This window comes from Schistocerca piceifrons, chromosome 11 (genome assembly GCF_021461385.2).
Source record: "Schistocerca piceifrons isolate TAMUIC-IGC-003096 chromosome 11, iqSchPice1.1, whole genome shotgun sequence".
Classification (NCBI taxonomy): domain Eukaryota; kingdom Metazoa; phylum Arthropoda; class Insecta; order Orthoptera; family Acrididae; genus Schistocerca; species Schistocerca piceifrons.
Window position 1 is genome coordinate 145,835,435 of NC_060148.1, and position 21,558 is coordinate 145,856,992.

The window sequence follows — 21,558 nt, forward strand, 5'->3', positions numbered from 1 at the left end:
CTTCTATGAAGGCATACCAGAGGTAAACAGACAGCAGGTCTCCAACAATAAAGGCCACTCTGCTGAAGGCTTCTGTAAATCATTTGCCTTCAAACAACATGTCCATGGGATACTGCAAGGTCAGATCTCAGTTGCAAAGCAGATTAAAGTGGTACCATCACGCCCTTACAGCCAAATAACAGTTCACTCTTTCAAATGTCACACATACTTGGCCCTATCCTCGTCTCCAGGACATTGTTTTGGTCTCTATAGCCTGTCACCTCATCCAAGAAACAACAGAACGATTCACATTGAGCCATCGGGTCACATCAGTTTGCGACTCTCCTGCTTCCATTCTTCCTATGGCCCTTCACAGCACAGTGTCTGTAGAGGTCTTCTCTGTGTCATACTGCACCATCTATGACCGTGTACACAGTAATTGTGTATGTGGGACTACCTTGCAGACACCACCCTGCTTCACAGGTGACTTGATGTCATTGCTGAAATGGTTGTCTGTTGATTGGAATGCCATCTTCCATGCAGAACATGATTGTCCTGGCATCTATTGACGGTCTGCATGATTATGTCATGAATTAGACACAGTATGGGGAAGTAGCAGTTGTTGCTTTAAGTTAGGACACCAGTGTAAATACATCAGCATAGGTTCAACATATCCAGCAGGAATTTGAGCATGCTAGTGTTTCGCCAGTGCATGCAACTGGCTGTTATGTGATTTTACTTATGTGATTAAAAAATAAAGTAAAAATAGGCACAGTGCAGCTAAGACAGCTAGTCAATATCAATGTGGACAAACAACGAAATGAATGTATCTGAGAGGTTGTAAAGAACCTCCAGTATGGATCATCCTTCATTATGATGCCATGATAAACAACGCTCTGTAAATGTTGGTGGTCTGTTGGAATGACTGTAGCTACATGTGCTTAAGGTCTGGGCTCAATTCCTACATCAGACAACCATTTTTAGCAAGCAGAGACAGACCCTCTACACATCTGGTAATGCAAGCTGAACAACAGAGTTGCACAGTGGTTGCAAATCCACATTAAACATGATGTCCCTTCGCTACCTACTTCAGGACGGTCAGTATACATTGGGACTTGACAGAGGCACAACCCACACCAGGTAACAGCTGATGCCAGTTTGGTTTCTTACATGTGAAATTTCTTTCTATTAATGAGCCAATCATCATCTGAAGTAACAAGACACTTACCTCTTATTATATAGTAATATTAGATGTTGATGCTGGACTGGGATCTGTTGGGTGAGATGATGCAGTTACACTGTTTCATAGTTTCCCCAAGATTCCGAACTCCCAAATGTCTCGACAAAGAGTGTGTTTGTCAGTTCAAATCCTAATCTGGCACAAAACTTTCCATCATGTCATTTTAAGTTGAAGCATGTGCACACGAAACTACAAGTCACGAATGGTTTAGATTTTTATTAATATCTCGCCATGCGTTTTCAACTTTAAGGACTGGTACCGGTTTCAACTCCCAGACAGACATACAGATTTTGTCATATAATTTCATGTTCAAACAGGCCAATAGTACATACTGGTTACAAAGAACTTTATAATCAATATCTCTTAATGAGTGGTCAAGAACGATGTGCAAGTTTCAACTCCCACCCAGCACAGAAATTTTTCTCACATTATTTTCAGTTGAAACATGTGCGCATCATAAAGAAATAAATAGATTTTTAAAGACTACTGATGGCTAGAAAATTATCACGATAGGTACCTTGTTCAAAGTTTTTCATCTCAGCATTTCAGTTTTTCATCTCTCAATTTTTTATACCTAACATTTGATTGTGCTTGGTTAACAATCTGATTAGATGCTTGGTTTGAATCCCCATCCAACACACAACCCTATGCTCTGTCACTTCAAGTTTAAACCAGTGCACAGTTGGGTACTTGTGACTGAAACCTTTCTTAATACTTTTCTCTGTTAGTTAACACAAACAATAGTTGCTGGATGCAGTCCTTGGTTCCAGTTCAGTGTAAAAATGTTCGTAACATGATTTCATGTTGAAACTTTCCTTTTAAAATATCATTTATTGTTATATGTTTTATTTTAGAAGTGAAATGGCTGTATCATCTCTAGTCACGTATTTTCTGATAACTGCATTACTGCAACAATAATTTTCATATGAATAGATAACCATACAGACCAGTTATATCTTGTGGTCTCTTGTAGTACCAATTTTGTATAGTCAAATGACTGTAAAACAGAATGAGAGCGGAGAACTTTTAGTAGAGTTGCACTATGTAGGTTGCACACAAATTATGCGAAATGCAATTCAGATTATTCCAATACTTTTGAGCATGGTAGTACCTGCAAAAATCCACATACACTAGTGCAATCATCCGGTGCCAGACTGTACTCCAAAGCTATAAAGTTTTGTTTACATAATCGAAAATGAGTGTACAGGAAATGTTCTATAAACATAAACTAGGCTCAGAAAACTTATCACATACTGGCCACCTAGTTAACAATATTTCTAAATTCTACTGCTTCATGAAAAAATAATGTAATATGCACAATAATCCATCTAACATTATAAAACTTAGCTATTCTAATAGGCCTTTTTTAAGAAGTCAGTCATTGAGGTTACATTTGTCTGTACAATAGTCATTTTTAGTCATTTTACACAGCACAGCTCAAGTAAGATATATGTCATAAGTTAACAGCCTTGTTTAGAGGAGTTTGGGTGCATTCCACTGATTTGCAAATTAGTCTAAATCAATCCACATATGCTGAACAACTTAAGTGATACTTGTCTATTTCTGTGTATGAACCTATCAAGATTATACTATTTCTACAATAGTAGCTCTGCACAGAACACCAGCTTTCTAAGCTAACACACACAATTTATTTACTACCTGTTTCTGTTATTATGTCAGTGACTTCATGATGGTGACTTTGTCAAAACTGGTTTTTGATAAATAAATACAGTGTGTGGTGCAAGGTACTTCGTGCACCAATCACTTATCCCCCTTCCCTGCTCCAATCGCGAATGGCGTGTGGGAAGAATGACCATCAGTAAGCCTCCGCATTGACTCTAATACCTCAAATTTTCTCAATGTCGTCATTCTGTGAGATGTATGTGGGAGGAAGTAAAATGTTGTCACTCTCTTCCCAAAAACACTCTCACAAAATATCAATAGCAAACCTCTCTGTTATGAACAACAGCTCTCTTGTGGTGTGTGCCACTCAACTTTGTTGAGAATCTCTGTAACACTGTAGTGCCAACCAAATGATCCTGTGATGAAATGTGATACTTTTCATTGGATGTTCTCTATCTCTTCTATTGCTCCTACCTTCTTTCATGGATAAGTTACATTAAGATTTTTTCCTATCAATCTCAGTCTGGCATCTGTTTTCCCCACTATTTGTTTTATGTGCTCATTCCACTTACGATCACTCTGGATAGTTACTTCTAGGGAATTTATGGTATATGCAGTTTCCTGCAGAATGAGATTTTCACTCTGCAGCAGAGTGTGTGCTGATATGAAACTTCCTGGCAGATTAAAACTGTGTGCCAGACCGAGACTCGAACTCGGGATCTTTGCCTTTCATGGGCAAGTGCTCTACCATCTGAGCTACCCAAGCACGACTCATGCCCCGTGTGAAGTTTGGAAGGTAGGAGACAAGATACTGCCAGAAGTAAAGCTGTGAGGAAGGGGTGTGAGTTGTGCTTGGGTAGCTCAGACGATAGAGCACTTGCCCACAAAAGGCAAAGGTCCCAAGTTCAAGTCTCAGTCCAGCACACAGTTTTAATCTGCCAGGAAGTTTCATATCAGCGCACAGTCCACTGCAGAGTGAAAATCTCATTCTGGAAACATTCCCCAGGCTGTGGCTAAGCCATGTCTCCACAACACCCTTTCTTGCAGGAGTGCCAGATCTGCATGGTTCGCAGGAGAGCTTCTGTGAAGTTTGGAAGGTAGGAGATGAGATACTGGCAGAAGTAAAGCTGTGAGGTCAGGGCATGAGTCATGCTTGGGAAGCTCAGACAGTAGAGCAGTTGCCCGCGAAAGGCATAGGTCCGGAACACAGTTTTAATCTGCCACGAAGTTTCACTGTTTCCAGCAGTTCGTTACCAATAGTGTAGTTTTACAGTGGTGGATTTCTTTTCCTACTTATGTACAATATGTTACATTTTTTCATGTTCAGGGTTGATTACCATAACCTGCATCATTCATCAATCCTCTGTTGGCTGTATTGCAAATTGTTACTATCTTCTGGCATAAACAACTGCATCATCTGCAAACACACTAACACTCCCAACACTTTCTGCTATATCATTTATATACATTGTAAACAGCAATAGTTCTATCACACTTCATTCTCAGTCATAATTATTTACTGCTTTGATATGTTCACTTTAGATGCAAGGTTAAACAATAATTTGAATATATATTACAAGAAGATTAACAAAGTTATTTACTTACACAGTATTCACAAATGGGAAATTCACTGCCCATGTTGTTGTTGTTGTCATGGTCTTCAGTCCTGAGACTGGTTTGATGCAGCTCTCCATGCTACTCTATCCTGTGCAAGCTTCTTCATCTCCCAGTACCTACTGCAACCTACATCCTTCTGAATCTGCTTAGTGTATTCATCTCTTGGTCCCCTTCTACGATTTTTACCCTCCACGCTGCCCTCCAATGCTAAATTTGTGATCCCTTGATGCCTCAAAACATGTCCTACCAACCGATCCCTTCTTCTAGTCAAGTTGTGCCACAAACTTCTCTTCTCCCCAATCCTATTCAATACCTCCCCATTAGTTACATGATTTACCCACCTTATCTTCAGCATTCTTCTGTAGCACCACATTTCGAAAGCTTCTATTCTCTTCTTGTCCAAACTGGTTATCGTCCATGTTTCACTTCCATACATGGCTACACTCCATACAAATACTTTCAGAAACGACTTCCTGACACTTAAATCTATACTCGATGTTAACAAATTTCTCTTCTTCAGAAACGATTTCCTTGCCATTGCCAGTCTACATTTTATATCCTCTCTACTTCGAACATCATCAGTTATTTTACTCCCTAAATAGCAAAACTCCTTTACTACTTTAAGTGTCTCATTTCCTAATCTAATCCCCTCAGCATCACCCGATTTAATTTGACTACATTCCATTATCCTTGTTTTGCTGTTGTTGATGTTCATCTTATATCTTCCTTTCAAGACACTGTCCATTCCGTTCAACTGCTCTTCCAAGTCCTTTGCTGTCTCTGACAGAATTACAATGTCATCGGCGAACCTCAAAGTTTTTACTTCTTCTCCATGAATTTTAATACCTACTCCGAATTTTTCTTTTGTTTCCTTTACTGGTTGCTCAATATACAGATTGAATAACATCGGGGAGAGGCTACAGCCCTGTCTCACTCCTTTCCCAACCACTGCTTCCCTTTCATGCCCCTCGACTCTTATAACTGCCATCTGGTTTCTGTACAAATTGTAAATAGCCTTTCGCTCCCTGTATTTTACCCCTGCCACCTTCAGAATTTGAAAGAGAGTATTCCAGTTAACGTTGTCAAAAGCTTTCTCTAAGTCTACAAATGCTAGAAACGTAGGTTTGCCTTTTCTTAATCTTTCTTCTAAGATAAGTCGTAAGGTTAGTATTGCCTCAAGTGTTCCAACATTTCTATGGAATCCAAACTGATCTTCCCCGAGGTCCGCTTCTACCAGTTTTTCCATTCGTCTGTAAAGAATTCGCGTTAGTATTTTGCAGCTGTGACTTATTAAACTGATAGTTCGGTAATTTTCACACCTGTCAACACCTGCTTTCTTTGGAATTGGAATTATTATATTCTTCTTGAAGTCTGTGGGTATTTCGCCTGTCTCATACATCTTGCTCACCAGATGGTAGAGTTTTGTCATGACTGGCTCTCCCAAGGCCATCAGTAGTTCTAATGGAATGTTGTCTACTCCCGGGGCCTTGTTTCGACTCAGGTCTTTCAGTGCTCTGTCAAACTCTTCACGCAGTATCTTATCTCCCATTTCATCTTCATCCAAATCCTCTTCCATTTTCATAATATTGTCCTCAAGTACATCACCCTTGTATAAACCCTCTATATACTCCTTCCACCTTCCTGCCTTCCCTTCTTTGCTTAGAACTGGGTTGCCATCTGAGCTCTTGATATTCATACAAGTGGTTCTCTTCTCTCCAAAGGTCTCTTTAATTTTCCTGTAGGCAGTATCTATCTTACCCCTAGTGAGACAAGCCTCTACATCCTTATATTTGTCCTCTAACCATCCCTGCTTAGCCATTTTGCACTTCCTGTCGATCTCATTTTTGAGACGTTTGTATTCCTTTTTGCCTGCTTCATTTACTGCATTTTTATATTTTCTACTTTCATCAATTAAATTCAATATTTCCTCTGTCACCCAAGGATTTCTACTAGCCCTCGTCTTTTTACCTACTTGATTCTCTGCTGCCTTCACTACTTCATTCCTCAAAGCTACCCATTCTTCTTCTACTGTATTTCTTTCCCCCATTCCTGTCAATTGTTCCCTTATGTTCTCCCTTAAACTCTCTACAACCTCTGGTTCTTTCAGTTTATCCAGATCCCATCTCCTCAAATTCCCACCTTTTTGCAGTTTCTTCAGTTTCAATCTGCAGTTCATAACCAATAGATTGTGGTCAGAATCCACATCTGACCCTGGAAATGTCTTACAATTTAAAACCTGGTTCCTAAATCTGTCTTACCATTATATAATCTATCTGATACCTACTAGTATCTCCAGGATATTTCCAGGTATACAACCTTCTTTTATGATTCTTGAACCAAGTGTTAGCTATGATTAAGTTATGCTCTGTGCAAAATTCTACAAGGCGGCTCCCTGTTTCATTTCTTCCCCCCCATCCATATTCACCTACTATGTTTCCTTCTCTCCCTTTTCCTACTGACGAATTCCAGTCACCCATGGCTATTAAATTTCCGTCTCCCTTCACTACCTGAATAATTTCTTTTATCTCGTCATACATTTCATCAATTTCTTCATCATCTGCAGAGCTAGTTGGCATATAAACTTGTACTACTGTAGTAGGCATGGGCTTTGTGTCTATCTTGGCCACAATAATGTGTTCACTATGCTGTTTGTAGTAGCTAACCCGCACTCCTATTTTTTATTCATTATTAAACCTACTCCTGCATTACCCCTATTTGATTTTGTATTTATAACCCTGTAATCACCTGACCAAAAGTCTTGTTCCTCCTGCCACCGAACTTCACTAATTCCCACTATTTCTAACTTTAACCTATCCATTTCCATTTTTAAATTTTCTAACCTACCTGCCCATAAAAACTTATATTTTCTGCGAGCTCTACCAGCACACACATCACAAGTACATTTGAGGTTTCCACAGTGTCAAATAATGTCACTCAGTCATCATCAACTGTTTCATATTTCTCCTCTTTAATATAATATTCACTATGTAGAGAACTATCTGGTAGCATAAAGTTGTAATAAAAGAAAGATGATATACTCAGTTCAAATAGCTAAAAGTGATGAATGGCTTACCTGATAATCTGCCATGCTCAGTGGGTCACATTCATCGAGACAATCATTCTCAGATGCCGAATCCTACACCAATTGAAGAACAGTAATAGAAAAATAAAAATACAATGAATTAAGTATACTGAATTACCTACAATGGTTTTCAACACAAAAGAGAGAAGGAAGCTAGCCTCACTATTAGTTTGTTTGTAACTGCTCCATAGTCTACATGGGAAATTAATGGTGTAATATTGTATAAACTATGATTTGAAGAAGCATCTCAATTAACTGTGGATGGTATGTTACAGACAGATTACATTGCTGCAAGCACATATTGACATATCATAACCATGTGTTTTGCAATAAATAACATTAGTTCCAGCAAAAGGTGGCTTGTCCACGCAAGACTTCCAAGAGGACCTCAGTAAGCATCACAAATTCATTCCAATCCTAATATACTTGTCTTGTCCTGCAATTCATTGATCTTTCGATCAAGTTGCTCGAGCATGTCCTGTTCCCTATTCAAGGAGAATGTCTCCATATCACGAATACATGTGGACCAGTGGCATAACTGGGCCTGCAGCCACCCCCTCTGTTTAGGAGTCACATTGCTCCCCTGGAGAAACATAACATTTCGGAGCAAGTCCTCAACTCCCCCACTAATCAAACTTATGGTGTCACTAACTTGCCCTATGACCTCCCCAGAACTTGCAAGCAGGTTATGCGATGCCCCACACAATTTAGCAATTAATTCGGACACCCCACCCTGTATGTGTTGCTTCCGAATCCAGAGTTCATAAATCAATTGATCATTTTTAACAGACCGAGCCCCAGGCAATCACGTTGCCCTATGATGATGGAAGTCACCGAAATATAACAATCAGGAATTATCACAAACAGCAACACTTGGCAAATAGAGGGATCAACAGCAAATGCAAAAGAGTGAAGCAGTTAGTTTAAAGTCCCCCCACTGATCAAAGGGGAACAATCACTCTCTGCTACCATCTGATTGTACTCTTTCTACGAGGTCAAACTATTCTCCCAACCAGTTTCAATAACAAGTGACAAACAAACAGTTATCTTTAACGGTAATGATAAGGGAAAGGATTAATTTGCCCCAATGCTTCATTTTAGATTTTGCATTTATTGTCACACCTTTCAGTGTAAACCACAGAACAAGCACTTGTATCAATGAGAGAATATTTGCACTTGTAATATTTGCTATATAACTTAAGAATGCATAAACAATAGGAATCTAAAATTAGTCCTTTTTAACAAATATTTTTAAGACCCTAAACAATAAAGATCAACAGTTAATGCAGTCCCATAAACTTGAGCAAGGATCACCTTTTCAGTCTCTGAATGAAGTCAGTAGGTGATATAGGGGACAATCAGACATACATTAAATGTTACACTATTAAGGACGATCACTCATTAAGAATTACAACCACAAATTAAAGAAGATTCGTTTAAAGCAATTAACATCAATAGCAAATAATTAAGTCATGTCTCAGCAAATTTATCAAAACCAAATCTTTCAGTTCTATAACAATGTTGGATCATGGAATACGCTGGATTGCCGACACAGAAGCTTAAATTTTACCAAACAGCAATTTCTCCAGGCCTAGAACTATCTTAATAGTGTACAAGACTTACGTTATCCAGAACCATTCTAATATGCCTTTCTTGGGCATAACGGTGGAGTAGATAATTAACCTCTTATTTCATTCTCCTGGAACATTGAGCTGCAATAGACACTAGGGCAACTCTTACCCCAGTGTGGCTCGGGAAAGAGGATGGCTCCACCAGGAGGAGGAAACATTTGCCCGAACTGGAAAGGGAACTCATCTAACACAAGCCACTAGGTTGGAAAAAGACCAGTTGGCGATTTTTAATCATTAACAAAAGCTTGCTGGCCAGCAAACAAAATTTACAGACGCAAAGGAAGCTTTATTGGTGCTCACAAGAGCTGATAACTTCTGCAAATGAGATTCCAGCAGAACTACCACTGTAGTATCAATATGGGACTTTGGAGCTGAGGAGAGCAAGTCAATAATGGTCTCTACCCAACAGGCCCAACATTTCAGACAGACCGAGCAACTGACATCAGTCATGGCTAGGCAGATTACCAAATAGAAACTCTAGCACTGCTTTAAATATAATTCAATAGAACACTTAAATGACACCAGGACTAAGCTCCGTAACACAAGAATATATACACAATAACAACCAAAGTTAAATATGCCTACATACTAAACACAACAGATATTGGCAAACATCAACATAATCTAGCTTTTCAGACATCCATAAAATTAATTGACTTTATCTCTCCGCCAGACAGTACAAGGATATTTAACATTTTACAATTTGCTTATCCAAACAGTGACCTATGCCGTCCATGGGAAAACAACGGTTTGCAGAAGGACCATAGCCAAAAATTTTTTTCTTTTTTATTCTATTTTATTTATTTATGTACTTATTTATTGTTCCGTGGGACCAAATTAAGGAGAAGTCTCCATGGTCATGGAACGAGTCAATACATGAAATTATAACACGATATAAGAAACAGATAAAATGAAATACAAAAAAAAACATATTCAGGTGACAAGTCGTTAAGTTTAAATAAAGAAAATCAACAATGTAATACTGGAATTTGTTTAATTTTTTAGCTCTTCCAGGAGCTCCTCGACAGAATAGAAAGAGTGAGCCATGAGGAAACTCTTCAGTTTAGACTTAAAAGAGTTTGGGCTGCTGCTAAGATTTTTGAGTTCTTGTCGTAGCTTATTGAAAATGGATGCAGCAGAATACTGCACTCTTTTCTGCACAAGAGTCAAGGAAGTGCATTCCACATGCAGACTGTTTCTTTACAATGTGTGCCTTAAGTCAGTATGGTGTACAAATGCACGATCATGTAAGGGGGCAGTAACACACGCGCAAGGTAATTTCCGATTACAAACTCAAAGCAGAGAAACGTTGCCCCACAATTATTAATAGCTCCCACAACACTGGGAGATTGGCCCTGCCAGACGATGACCATTGCACTAACTAGAAGAAAAATCTTACTTTCAGTGACGACACCACCTTCTGGAGGTTATTGGCAGCAGCAGATAGACTTCATAGCTTCCCCAACCCATGAATGGAAACCAAATGTTCTCCACAGATATACGGACTCTTGTTTCCTCATGCCCCAGGTTTTTGGACCCATCCAGACTTAGTATAGAGGGACCGAGTGTCCCACTGCAGAACGGTCGTCCAGGGCTGAACACTCATCTCAACTGCCTCCTCTGCCCTGGGCACAGCACACAGCGCCTCCTCCCAGTGGGCGCACTCGCAGAGGCTCCACAACGCCCTCTAGGAAAGCACGGAAACTCCAAACAGGAGTAAACCAAGGGAGAAACAGGAACTGTGGTAAATGACACGGTTCACATACCCACCAAGGTATAAGAAGACAAAGAGCTGAATGTGGCCTCCAAACAACACTGCACTTGCCATTTCTCATCTATACAAATCATTCCCCAAGCTTAAAGCAGAAATATGTTGAAAAGAAAACACAGGATTAAATGAGGATTGAAGCACAGACCTTTGGATTTGTAGTGTGACACCTTCGAACAATGTGACATGTCTATTCATCATCAATTTTTGATGTATGCAGGGCTTGGCCAGAAATGAAAGTTACAGAAGTAGGAGTTGTGGATCGCCAAGAGCTTAGAAAAAATAGTATTTTTCGCATAGGCTGAGCAAGGCATTAGCCATTTATGTTAGTTTGGTTTCCAGGCATTGGTTGGCACTTTGAAAAGAGTACGGAATGGTAATCTGAAAGTCATGGGGTCAAGATCCTATGTGGAAATTTCTTTCTTTTTGTTTTTAATTTTATGCCAAGCTATATATCTCCCACAAATTTTGACAAACTTGATGATGATGAGTAGGCGCTGCCCTGCACCCCACTGTTCATTGAGTCTGACTGTAATTGGCTCTGTAGGTGAGTTGAGAGTTTCTTTTGTCTCAAAAAAGTTTGGACTATTTCACAAAAGAACTTCAAAGCTAAGGGTACAGTGAGGGCACACATATGGTCAGAACTTGGGTTCAGTTGTTCCAGAAAGCAAAAATTTAAATTTCACCTAAAGATCTTAAGTGTAATAAGCCTGCCCATTTATCTGTGATCTGTCATGTACATAATATAAGAATATGCCACATGCAGTTGAATGTGTGTTTCTCTATAAATACTACTACTTCCCTTTCACAAATTCCAAGATCCACTATGTGCAATCAGCCTAAAACTAGACCACAGATAGTTATATTTCTGAGAAAATAAATATTTACTAGACCTTAATGTATACAAGCAACTTACCTCCTCTTTCTTAACTCTGATAGGATCATATTCAGTACTGATGAACTCTTCATATACTTCAATCTGTAACAAACAAAGAACATACAAGCTGAGTATCATTGCTCATGTGGCATATGCACACACTAAATTCATGAAGCGAGGAAACTTTTAGATAGAGTATAAAATATGACTCAAGATTAAAGATTTTTGTCAATGTAAAGAAATTTGTTTTTTCATTTATTCATTCATTTACTCATTCACATACAACATTTTGTAAAGCCTTACACGAAGGTAAGTTTTGAGAGGTGAGAAAAATGGCAAGACACACACTAACAGCATGAACAGGCCAGGACAGGTGATATCTGTAAAGTACACTAACAACCTAATATCACTTGTGCTAGTCCACACACACTGATAACAATAGATATTACTTTTACATTACCTGATTTGTATATGCATATTATGTATGTAAAAATATTCCACCTAGCATGTAAGAAATGTGAGACACGTGAAATACTCTAACAATTCAGGAAGAATGTAATAACTCCAACTCCCAAGAAGGCAGGTGCTGACAGATGGGAATATTACTGAACTGTAAGTTTAATAAGTTGTGACTGCAAAATACTAACATGAATTATTTACACAAGAGTGGAGTAACTTGTAGAAGTCAACTAAGAGTTCATTTTGAGATCTGAAAAAATGTAGGAGCATGTGAAGAAATGATGACCTTACAACTGATCTCAGTAGATAACTGAAGAAAGACAAGCGTCTTTTTACAGTATTTGTAAATTTAGATTAAATAGACTGGGAAACTTTGAAGGTGGACTTATCGACATTGAGTCTAGAAAGTTGACTGCTGTTATAAGAGTTGAAGGACATGAACCCAACGCAGTAGTTGAGAAGGGAATGTGACTGAGTTGTACCCTATCTTCCCATTTTTTTCAGTCTGAACACCGGACAGGTAGTAAAAGAAACCAAGGAAAAAGTTAGAACAGAATTAATGTTCAAGAAGACGAAATAAAAACCAGTGTTTACTGATAAAACTGTAATTCTGTCAGACAGAAAAAGGCTGGAAAGAATAATTGCACAGAAATGATGGAGTCTTCAAAAGGGCTTATAAGATGTAAATAAATATCCACAAAAGGACAACAGGGATGATGGAATGAAGTGAAATTAAATAACGTGATGCTGAGAGAACCAGATTAGGAGTAGCAGATGATTTTCGCTATTTGAAGAAAAAATACCTGATGATGGCCAAAGTAGAGAGGATGCTACATGAAGACAAGCAATAGAAAAAACATATCTCCACAAAGAAGTTAACATCAAACACATATTTAAGTTAGGAAAACTTTTTTGAAGGTGTTTGTCTGAAGTGTTCTCATACAGATGTCAAATGTGAATGATAAGCACTTCAGAAAAGAATAGAGGCATTTGAAACATGATACATGATGCTACACAAGAAGGCTGATGGAAGGTGCTAAATCAATCTGGGTACCAACTGACTACAAGAAGCTATCATTTTGTAGGATACATCACAAGGAATTAAGAAACTGTCAACTGGGTAATGGTGAGAAGTGTGGGGGTTGGTTTAGAAACTGTTGAGAAAGGAGGCTTACTACAGTAATCAGATTCAAATGGACATAGCTAGCAGTAGTAAGTAAGTAAGTGTCATGTGACTAGGGTCTCCCATCAGGTGGACCGTTCGCCGGGTGCAAGTCTTTTGATTTGAGCCACTTCGGTGACTTGTGTGAAACTCAGCTCGCCCTATTTGCCCAAGAAATTCACAGTGCCGTAGACACTGGCAAGCAGATTGATGCCGTATTCCTGGACTTCAGGAAGGCATTTGATACGGTTCCGCACTTACGTTTAGTGAAAAAAATACGAGCTTACGGAATATCGGACCAGGTTTTTGATTGGATTCAGGATTTCCTAGAAGAAAGAACACAACATGTCATTCTTAACGGTTCAAAATCTGCAGATGTAGAGGTAATTTCGGGAGTACCGCAGGGAAGCGTGATAGGACCTTTATTGTTTACAATATACATAAATGACTTAGTTGAGAACATCGGTAGCTCCGTGAGGCTATTTGCAGATGACACGGTTGTCTACAAGAAAGTAGCAACATCAGAAGACTCGTACGTACTCCAGGAGGACCTGCAGAGAATTAATGCATGGTGCGACAGCTGGCAGCTTTCCCTAAACGTAGATAAATGTAATATAATGCGCATACATAGGGGCAGAAATCCATTCCAGTACGATTATGCCATAGGTGGTAAATCATTGGAAGCGGTAACGACCGTAAAATACTTAGGAGTTACTATCCGGAGCGATCTGAAGTGGAATGATTACATAAAACAAATAGTAGGAAAAGCAGGCGCCAGGTTGAGATTCATAGGAAGAATTCTAAGAAAATGTGACTCATCGACGAAAGAAGTAGCTTACAAAACGCTTGTTCGTCCGATTCTTGAGTATTGCTCATCAGTATGGGACCCTTACCAGGTTGGATTAATAGAAGAGATAGACATGATCCAGCGAAAAGCAGCGCGATTCATCATGGGGACATTTAGTCAGCGCGAGAGCGTTATGGAGATGCTGAACAAGCTCCAGTGGCGGACACTTCAAGAAAGGCGTTACGCAATACGGAGAGGTTTATTATCGAAATTACGAGAGAGCACATTCCGGGAAGAGATGGGCAACATATTACTACCATCCACATATATCTCGCGTAATGATCACAACGAAAAGATCCGAGAAATTAGAGCAAATACGGAGACTTACAAGCAGTCGTTCTTCCCACGCACAATTCGTGAATGGAACAGGGAAGGAGGGATCAGATAGTGGTACAATAAGTACCCTCCGCCACACACCGTAAGGTGGCTCGCAGAGTATAGATGTAGATATGTAGATATTACTAATGATTAGGACAACACAGCTTCCAGTCCGTGAGCAGAGAAAATCTCCAACCCAGCCGGGAATCGAACCCGGGCCCTTAGGATTGACATTCTGTCATGTTGACCACTGAGCTACCAGGGGTGAACGCTAGCGGTAGTTATCCTAATATTTTGTTTCTGAATGAAGCACTGCTTATAAATCAAGGGCAAATCCATTTCTGCATCATGCAAACTGGTTAGTTGAAAATCCACACTGACAGAGAGAAAAGGATAAACAACTGTGTTCTGTCAACATGTGGTACATGCTTTGGAGGGACTGCATCATTTGTCCTTGTTTTATTGATGGAGTTTCTACAGTTTGTAACATATGTCGCGTCCGTTTTAGAGTCCACTAGATACAAAACAATCCACGTGACAAATCTTCTATCCACGCAGCACAGATGACTACAGATCTTCATGTCACAACACTTTGAGACCATTCGACTGATTGCTTGTAAAATACGAAATGGCCTGCCCACTCACCAGCCATAACACCTTTGGTCTTTTACTGGTTTAGAATATTAAAACGGGCAACTTACAATGCAAAATCAATGAATCCTGTGGTCATGAAGCACCATGCAACACATTTTGTACACTAGAACAGAGATTAGTGGGACCTCTTCACCTGACAGTGGGACAGAGGCGGAGCAACATAAACTATCGCTAAGACCAATAGTAGCTTTTATTTGATGGCAAAAGAATGGCAATTGCTGCTAAGATAAACATTGTTCGATTCACTAGAAAGTCTTTCATGACTACCTGACTTGTCTGTCTGTGCTAGATTAAGGGTTAACCTGTTACCTGTGAACCAATTTCATGCTGCTTCTGTTATCCTCCAGAAATGTGTAGTATTATGAGTCTTGACCCTTTTTCAGAACATGTATTATTAGCAAATGTCACTGAAGTGTTTTCTATCAATACATTGAAGTCTTATCAGATCTGTGTTACATCGCTCAACACCCACAAATTCCCTCCATAGCAAACTGTCTGTTTATCAAACATTTCATCTTCGCTGTAGTGCAGTGCTGTGGAGGAAGAAGAGAACATGAGCTGGTCAATGTAGGCAATTGGGATGGGATCGTATTCAAAAAGTATCTACCCTTCTCCACCTCCAAACACACAACCCACTACACATTATATTGCTTAGAAGTGGTTTGCAGCAATCTCATCATGTATTACTATCTGATCATGTTCCACCATTATACACTTTGTCGGACTCTCTTTAGGATATCAGAGAAAAAAGTAAACAATACTGTGTTTTTTTAAAGTCTTCAGCAACTAGAAGCGTTAAAAATTACCTAAAAAAGTTAGAAAATTCGTCACATTGTTGGCTATAGCTTAGGGAAAACTGCACCTTTCCATATTTACTCATTGTGAATATCTCTATTGTGGACTGTCTCATCCTGCATACAGGCAAAATGAGCATCAAGAGTTAAGCATAATTAACATAACTGGAGCCAAATATTTGGGTAAATTACAGAATGAGTGGCTAAAAAGGTACATTTTTAAAATCCTGCCTGATGTCAACTGCTAAACTGTAATAGACTTTGAACCAGACTCCCAAACTAATTAACTGTAAACAGATATGCTTAGTCCATATGGAAATTACTTTTAATTCCAGTACTGTGATTTTGACTCACATTTCAGACTACTTTCATCATTACTACTAACAACAAATAGACATAGTATCCAAGGCCCTGGCAAAATCACAATATTAAGAGGATAAGTCTTAACTTTTAGTTCTAGTAGACATTACATACTGATATAACATATTCTGTCCACTGTAGAGAAGTCTTTATGGAAGACTTACAGCTGTTATTCAATATTATGTTACCAATAACCTTCTGAAGAAAAGGGGAAAAAAATGAAAACATGGGAAGGGAGATACGGATCTATGGTCACAGCTCACTTGCATACATCCACTTTTATAAATGTGTTTTACCACAGCATATTGCACTCTTTCAGCAAATACACCTCAACTCACTGGCCAACTGCAAAGATAACCAAACGAGGTGGGGTACTATAAAGTTGACACTATATTTCAGTATTTTGGCTGAAATAACATCATAAATCACAAATTTTACTTCTTTTTGATCTGAAGATTTTGTAATCCCTTCTATAGTTTATAAGGCAAAACTAAAGTCTAATGGAGGAATGGGTAATACCTGTATAAGTGTATTGCATCTCCTTTCAACAATTCATTTCTTACCCCCTTTGTTTACAGCTAATGTTTGGCTTATAAATTCAATGAATTGTTCCAATGACTTGAATTTAATTTCATCTGTTTCACTGCTACACTCCTCAGGAAGTTCATCATCATTTGTTTTACAGAGTTAAGAAAATTTCTTTCGAATAATGCCCAAACTTCTTTTGTCTTGTTCTTGTAATTTTGAATTTTTTAGGCATAGTGCATAGTTTTGTCTTTCTCACAATTCTGTAATTCTACTTGAAGTGCACATTGCTTTGATAAGAGTTAGTCCTCTGAATTATGTACAGCTCTAAAGCTCACTCTTCCTGAAAAGACACTTTGATCTCTGTTGTTAACCATCCTCTCTAATGGGTGGGAAACATACGTTGCACGTACACCAGGGGTGGTACTGACGATCACCACCATTCCAACCTTGGATTTTCCTCAAATAGGTTATTCTTTATTTATAGGCTATAAACTGTAAACACAGATAGAATAGAATTCTGAAATGAATGTCATGACACAGGGAGGTGTAACTCTTCCAGGTACCAGGAGTCTCACTTTCCTCATTTGCACACAGAAGCCATTTTGTTCCATGGGTCTGTAGGGGATATTTTATTACATAGACATTGTTTCTCATTTGGGACTTTGTAATAGGTGCAGTCTTGAATAAGTAACTGGAAGGTAATTTCAGGTTCACTGCATAGACCACAAAATCAGCAGTAAAAAAAGAAATGATTGCTTTCAACACTTTGATGGCACATTTCTTGTGTGTTTTTTGTTTCTGTTTCTGACTGCACTTTTTCATTTTATAATGGTGGAAATTTTACAGCTAGTAACACATGAACACATGACTACGGCTGTTTGATCTGCAGCAGATTCCATTATTGCTTGTAGTACAATTTTCAGAGTTTCACTTCTGGGGAATCAGCTAACAACATATTTCATTGTTTTGCACGCAGCAGTACTTCATCTGAAGTGATGGAGTGTGAAAAGCTGGGCCCATTTCATAAAATCTGAAAGAATTGTTTAAAAGGAAGAAAGAAATATGCACCAAAATGAAAGTTGGTGAAGCCCCCTTACAACTTATATAACTACTCATGAGAGAGAACATACCATTACCTATGAAGATCTACGCATTTGGGCTCCTTAATTGCAAACGAGATGAACAATGGTAATTTCTGCTTATTCAAGGTGGTTAAGCAGAATCAAGCAGTCATAAAATTACATAGTTTACATTTTGTGGATGTTTCAAGGTGGTGTCTTTATTAGGATATACGATAGGGAAATTCAAAGCTAATGAGAAGACAAAGCTTATTGTTATCTAAGCAACTGCAGCATGTACCACTGATTAATCAAAGGTTCAAGTGAGAACTGTGTGAAGGCCATAACCCACTACTTCATAGTAAAACATGGCGTTTTCTAATCTCCAATGCTATGACACATTTGTACACAAGTCTTGTGTCAGTCTTCAGGAGCCTCAGGGAAATTAAGACCAAAAAGAAAGATAACATGCAAGGATCTTGTAATTCACAGTGTAGAAAAAGACATGCTACTTACCGTCAAGAAGACAAGTTATGTTGCAGACAGGCACAATTAAAAGAACTCACATAAATCTGTCAGTCACAGTCTTCACCAGTAAAAGACACAAACCATTCACACACACAAGCAAGCACACTTCATCCACACATGACAGCTAACTCCAGCATCTAAGGCCAGAATGCAACTATCACATCGTATGCAAGCAGCAGTCTGGAGGGGGTGGGGAAAGGGGAAGGGGTAGTAGTGTAGGAGTGGGGAGAGAGGCTGATGCTGTCTGGAGTGTTAAGGGACTAATCTTGTAATTAATTTATCAAAGTATGGAGAAATATGAAACACCAGGTTACAACATTTTGTTCAAAACTTCTTGCTGTCTGGATAAAATAATTCACTGCTTTTGTTGGACTACTGGGCTGTACATATCAGCTATGTCTTTCTGGAAGATGACAAAATGACTTGATATTATATGAATTCCTTAGGAATAATTAATGTGATTCAATCCTTGACAAAAAATTTCTCAACAGTAGTAAGTAGTTTTCAGAAAATTGTTGGACAATCTGAGACAGCTAGATCTCCATCATTTCACATTTATCAGCAGAAAATTATCTTTCAACTTTAGTTATTTGTGTTGTAAGTTTTCAAATTTGATCAAATATGTCTAGTAAACAAAACAATATGCAGAACAGAGATCATCTCAATTTTATCTAAATAAAACTAGCAATTACTGAGAAGTGCTTACTGCAGTAACTTCCATTTTTGTTAAGTGTGCCTAGTGCAAGGAAAATGTTTCTTTCTGTCACTCTGTGAACATTTCTTATTTTTGTGACAACTATAAGGAATAACAAAGGAATTATTTCATTGTGAGTAAAATGTGCAAATTTCAGAATTCATTACTATAACTGTTCTATATGGATTATTTTAAATTATGTATGTGTATGTACTATTCCAGTTTAAAACAAAGAATTCCTAATTGAAGTGATGGAAGAAATGTAATGTAAAGTCAAAATGTGCCACAAATTTCATTCTCTGTTAGTCATCTTTGCAATAATACATATAAAACAGTTTAGGTGTATGTCATATTTGGTAAAACTTAAGTGCTTGTAATTTCCATGTCTGTGTGTAGCCCTGGGTTGTAACACTATTCTCTCTTGTCACAATTACTTCTGCTCATTCACTGTTCCACACACTAGTCAAAAAGTGCCATCAATAGTAGATCAACATGTGACAAAAAATATTAACTTCCACCATTTTTCAAAAATATTTAAAATTTGTCCTAGCAGCTAAAATTTTCATGGTTCATTTCTCCTGAATAATTTCCACATGGGTTCTGAACTGTCAGAGTGGATCATTCCCTTGTGAGTTTTTTAATTTCCATGCAAAAGTCTATCAATGGACCATTGGCTTTTGTTTCACACAAGAGAGAATATTGATACGAAAGAATTTTAGTTTATCAAGAATAATTTTGTTCTCCACACACGCAAAACCTTAGCAACCCAAAAGGATGATCCAAGTACATAGTTTTTCTTGTTTTGCTCTATCGAGACTTCATATGAAAGGTTGTAAATGATTTTCTCTGGGAAACATTACTTACTAACAGCCAATTCTATAACTAATACAATATGTATGCAGAATTAGCCATACTGTGTATAGGTTGGGATTATTGCATCACCCTATGTATAGATGCAATATGAGGACAGGAAAAAGCTGTTTTATTTTCAGCCAATTTTGCCTCTATTTTTGACAATGTTTGTATTATTGTATGCCAAGTTTTGTGTCTTTTTGTTAAAGTTTGATTTTAGTTTGTGATGGGTTATTTTTAAGTGCTTCGTGTTGTTTATTTCTGTTTTCTTTCATTGTTTTATTATCTTTGTTGCAGATGATAACTATGAATTACAATATGTCTGTTGACATCAGATTTATTTACATTACTGGAGAAAGAAAACATTTTTTTAAATCTTAAATTTAATATATTAGAAATAAAATCTCTCTCCAACCATACACTTTCAAGTTTTTTAAATGAATACATTGACACAACTTTAAAATTCTCTCCTTTAATATTATACCATCAACCCAACATTTTGCAGCAGCATGAAAGCAGCTGTACAGAATCTTTATTTGAACTCAACAGACAAACTGCCTTCAGTCCATCATCATATGTTTCACAATATCTGCATCTCTTGTTGACACAGAAATTTTTTACTATTAAATTATGAAGGGATGCGATTCATTAGCTTGGATCTGTGGCTAAGAGTTGCTCGCCAAGTTTGAAGGCGAAACTTTGTGATTCAGTATTTGCTTCACTTCTGCCTGAATTATTTGTCACTTCTAATTTTTCAGAAGCTTATTTTCAAAATGTCAAATTATCAAAAATTTGTTTACCCATATTTATAAAGAATCTCATTTCACTTGGAATACAGGAAAACACATTTCCTAATATTTACACACAAGTTGTACAAAACTGACTTGCTATGGAGAGATCACAAATGCAATTCAACTGCCCTGCACATCTGAGTAGTATGCTGGTGAAAATATGAATATAACCAAATATAGTACTTGATTTTCACAAACCCATAAATCAACATGATGCTTCTGTAACCAGTCACAACACAGGGCATAAATCATACAAACATGACTGACATTACACTACTTGGTGAATGATGTTTGTGATGAGTAGCCCAATCTGTTGCATAGCCCAATGTCTAGGTTGTGTTGAAAGGTGGTAGTTTGGTTGTGAGTTGGCAAAGCCAATAAATGTGATTCCATAAAAGCTATCATCCTACTCAGTAGTACGACTTAAAAACCATCAATTTGTCTTATGTGCTGATAATGATATTTGCACACCATCATATACTCTGTCTTGCAAGTGGTTGATAGACGCAAAACTACCAATGTCATATTGATACACATGTCTGCAAAGCTGAAATGCTGTATTTGATAGTTTTCATATTTATAATTGTGTACAAAGAAAATATGGAGTTTACTTGATGCATCACATTAAAGATCTCTCATACATGCATTACTTTTTATTCCATTTGTTGTCCCAGTATATCTACATGTAACATCTGT

At 38.0% G+C, this 21,558-nt stretch overlaps 1 protein-coding gene across 1 annotated transcript in view; it reads right to left on the reverse strand.

Annotated features, from left to right (window-relative positions):
- The window catches only part of LOC124720426 (zinc finger protein 596-like), a 110,084-nt gene that overhangs the window by 57,226 nt on the left and 31,300 nt on the right, over window positions 1–21,558 (reverse strand). Inside the window, exons 5-6 of the mRNA XM_047245776.1 lie at window positions 11,857–11,919; window positions 7,533–7,595 (exon numbers count right to left, since the gene is read on the reverse strand). Of these exons, the coding sequence (XP_047101732.1) occupies window positions 7,533–7,595; window positions 11,857–11,919 (126 nt within the window). The remainder of the gene's footprint in view (window positions 1–7,532; window positions 7,596–11,856; window positions 11,920–21,558) is intronic.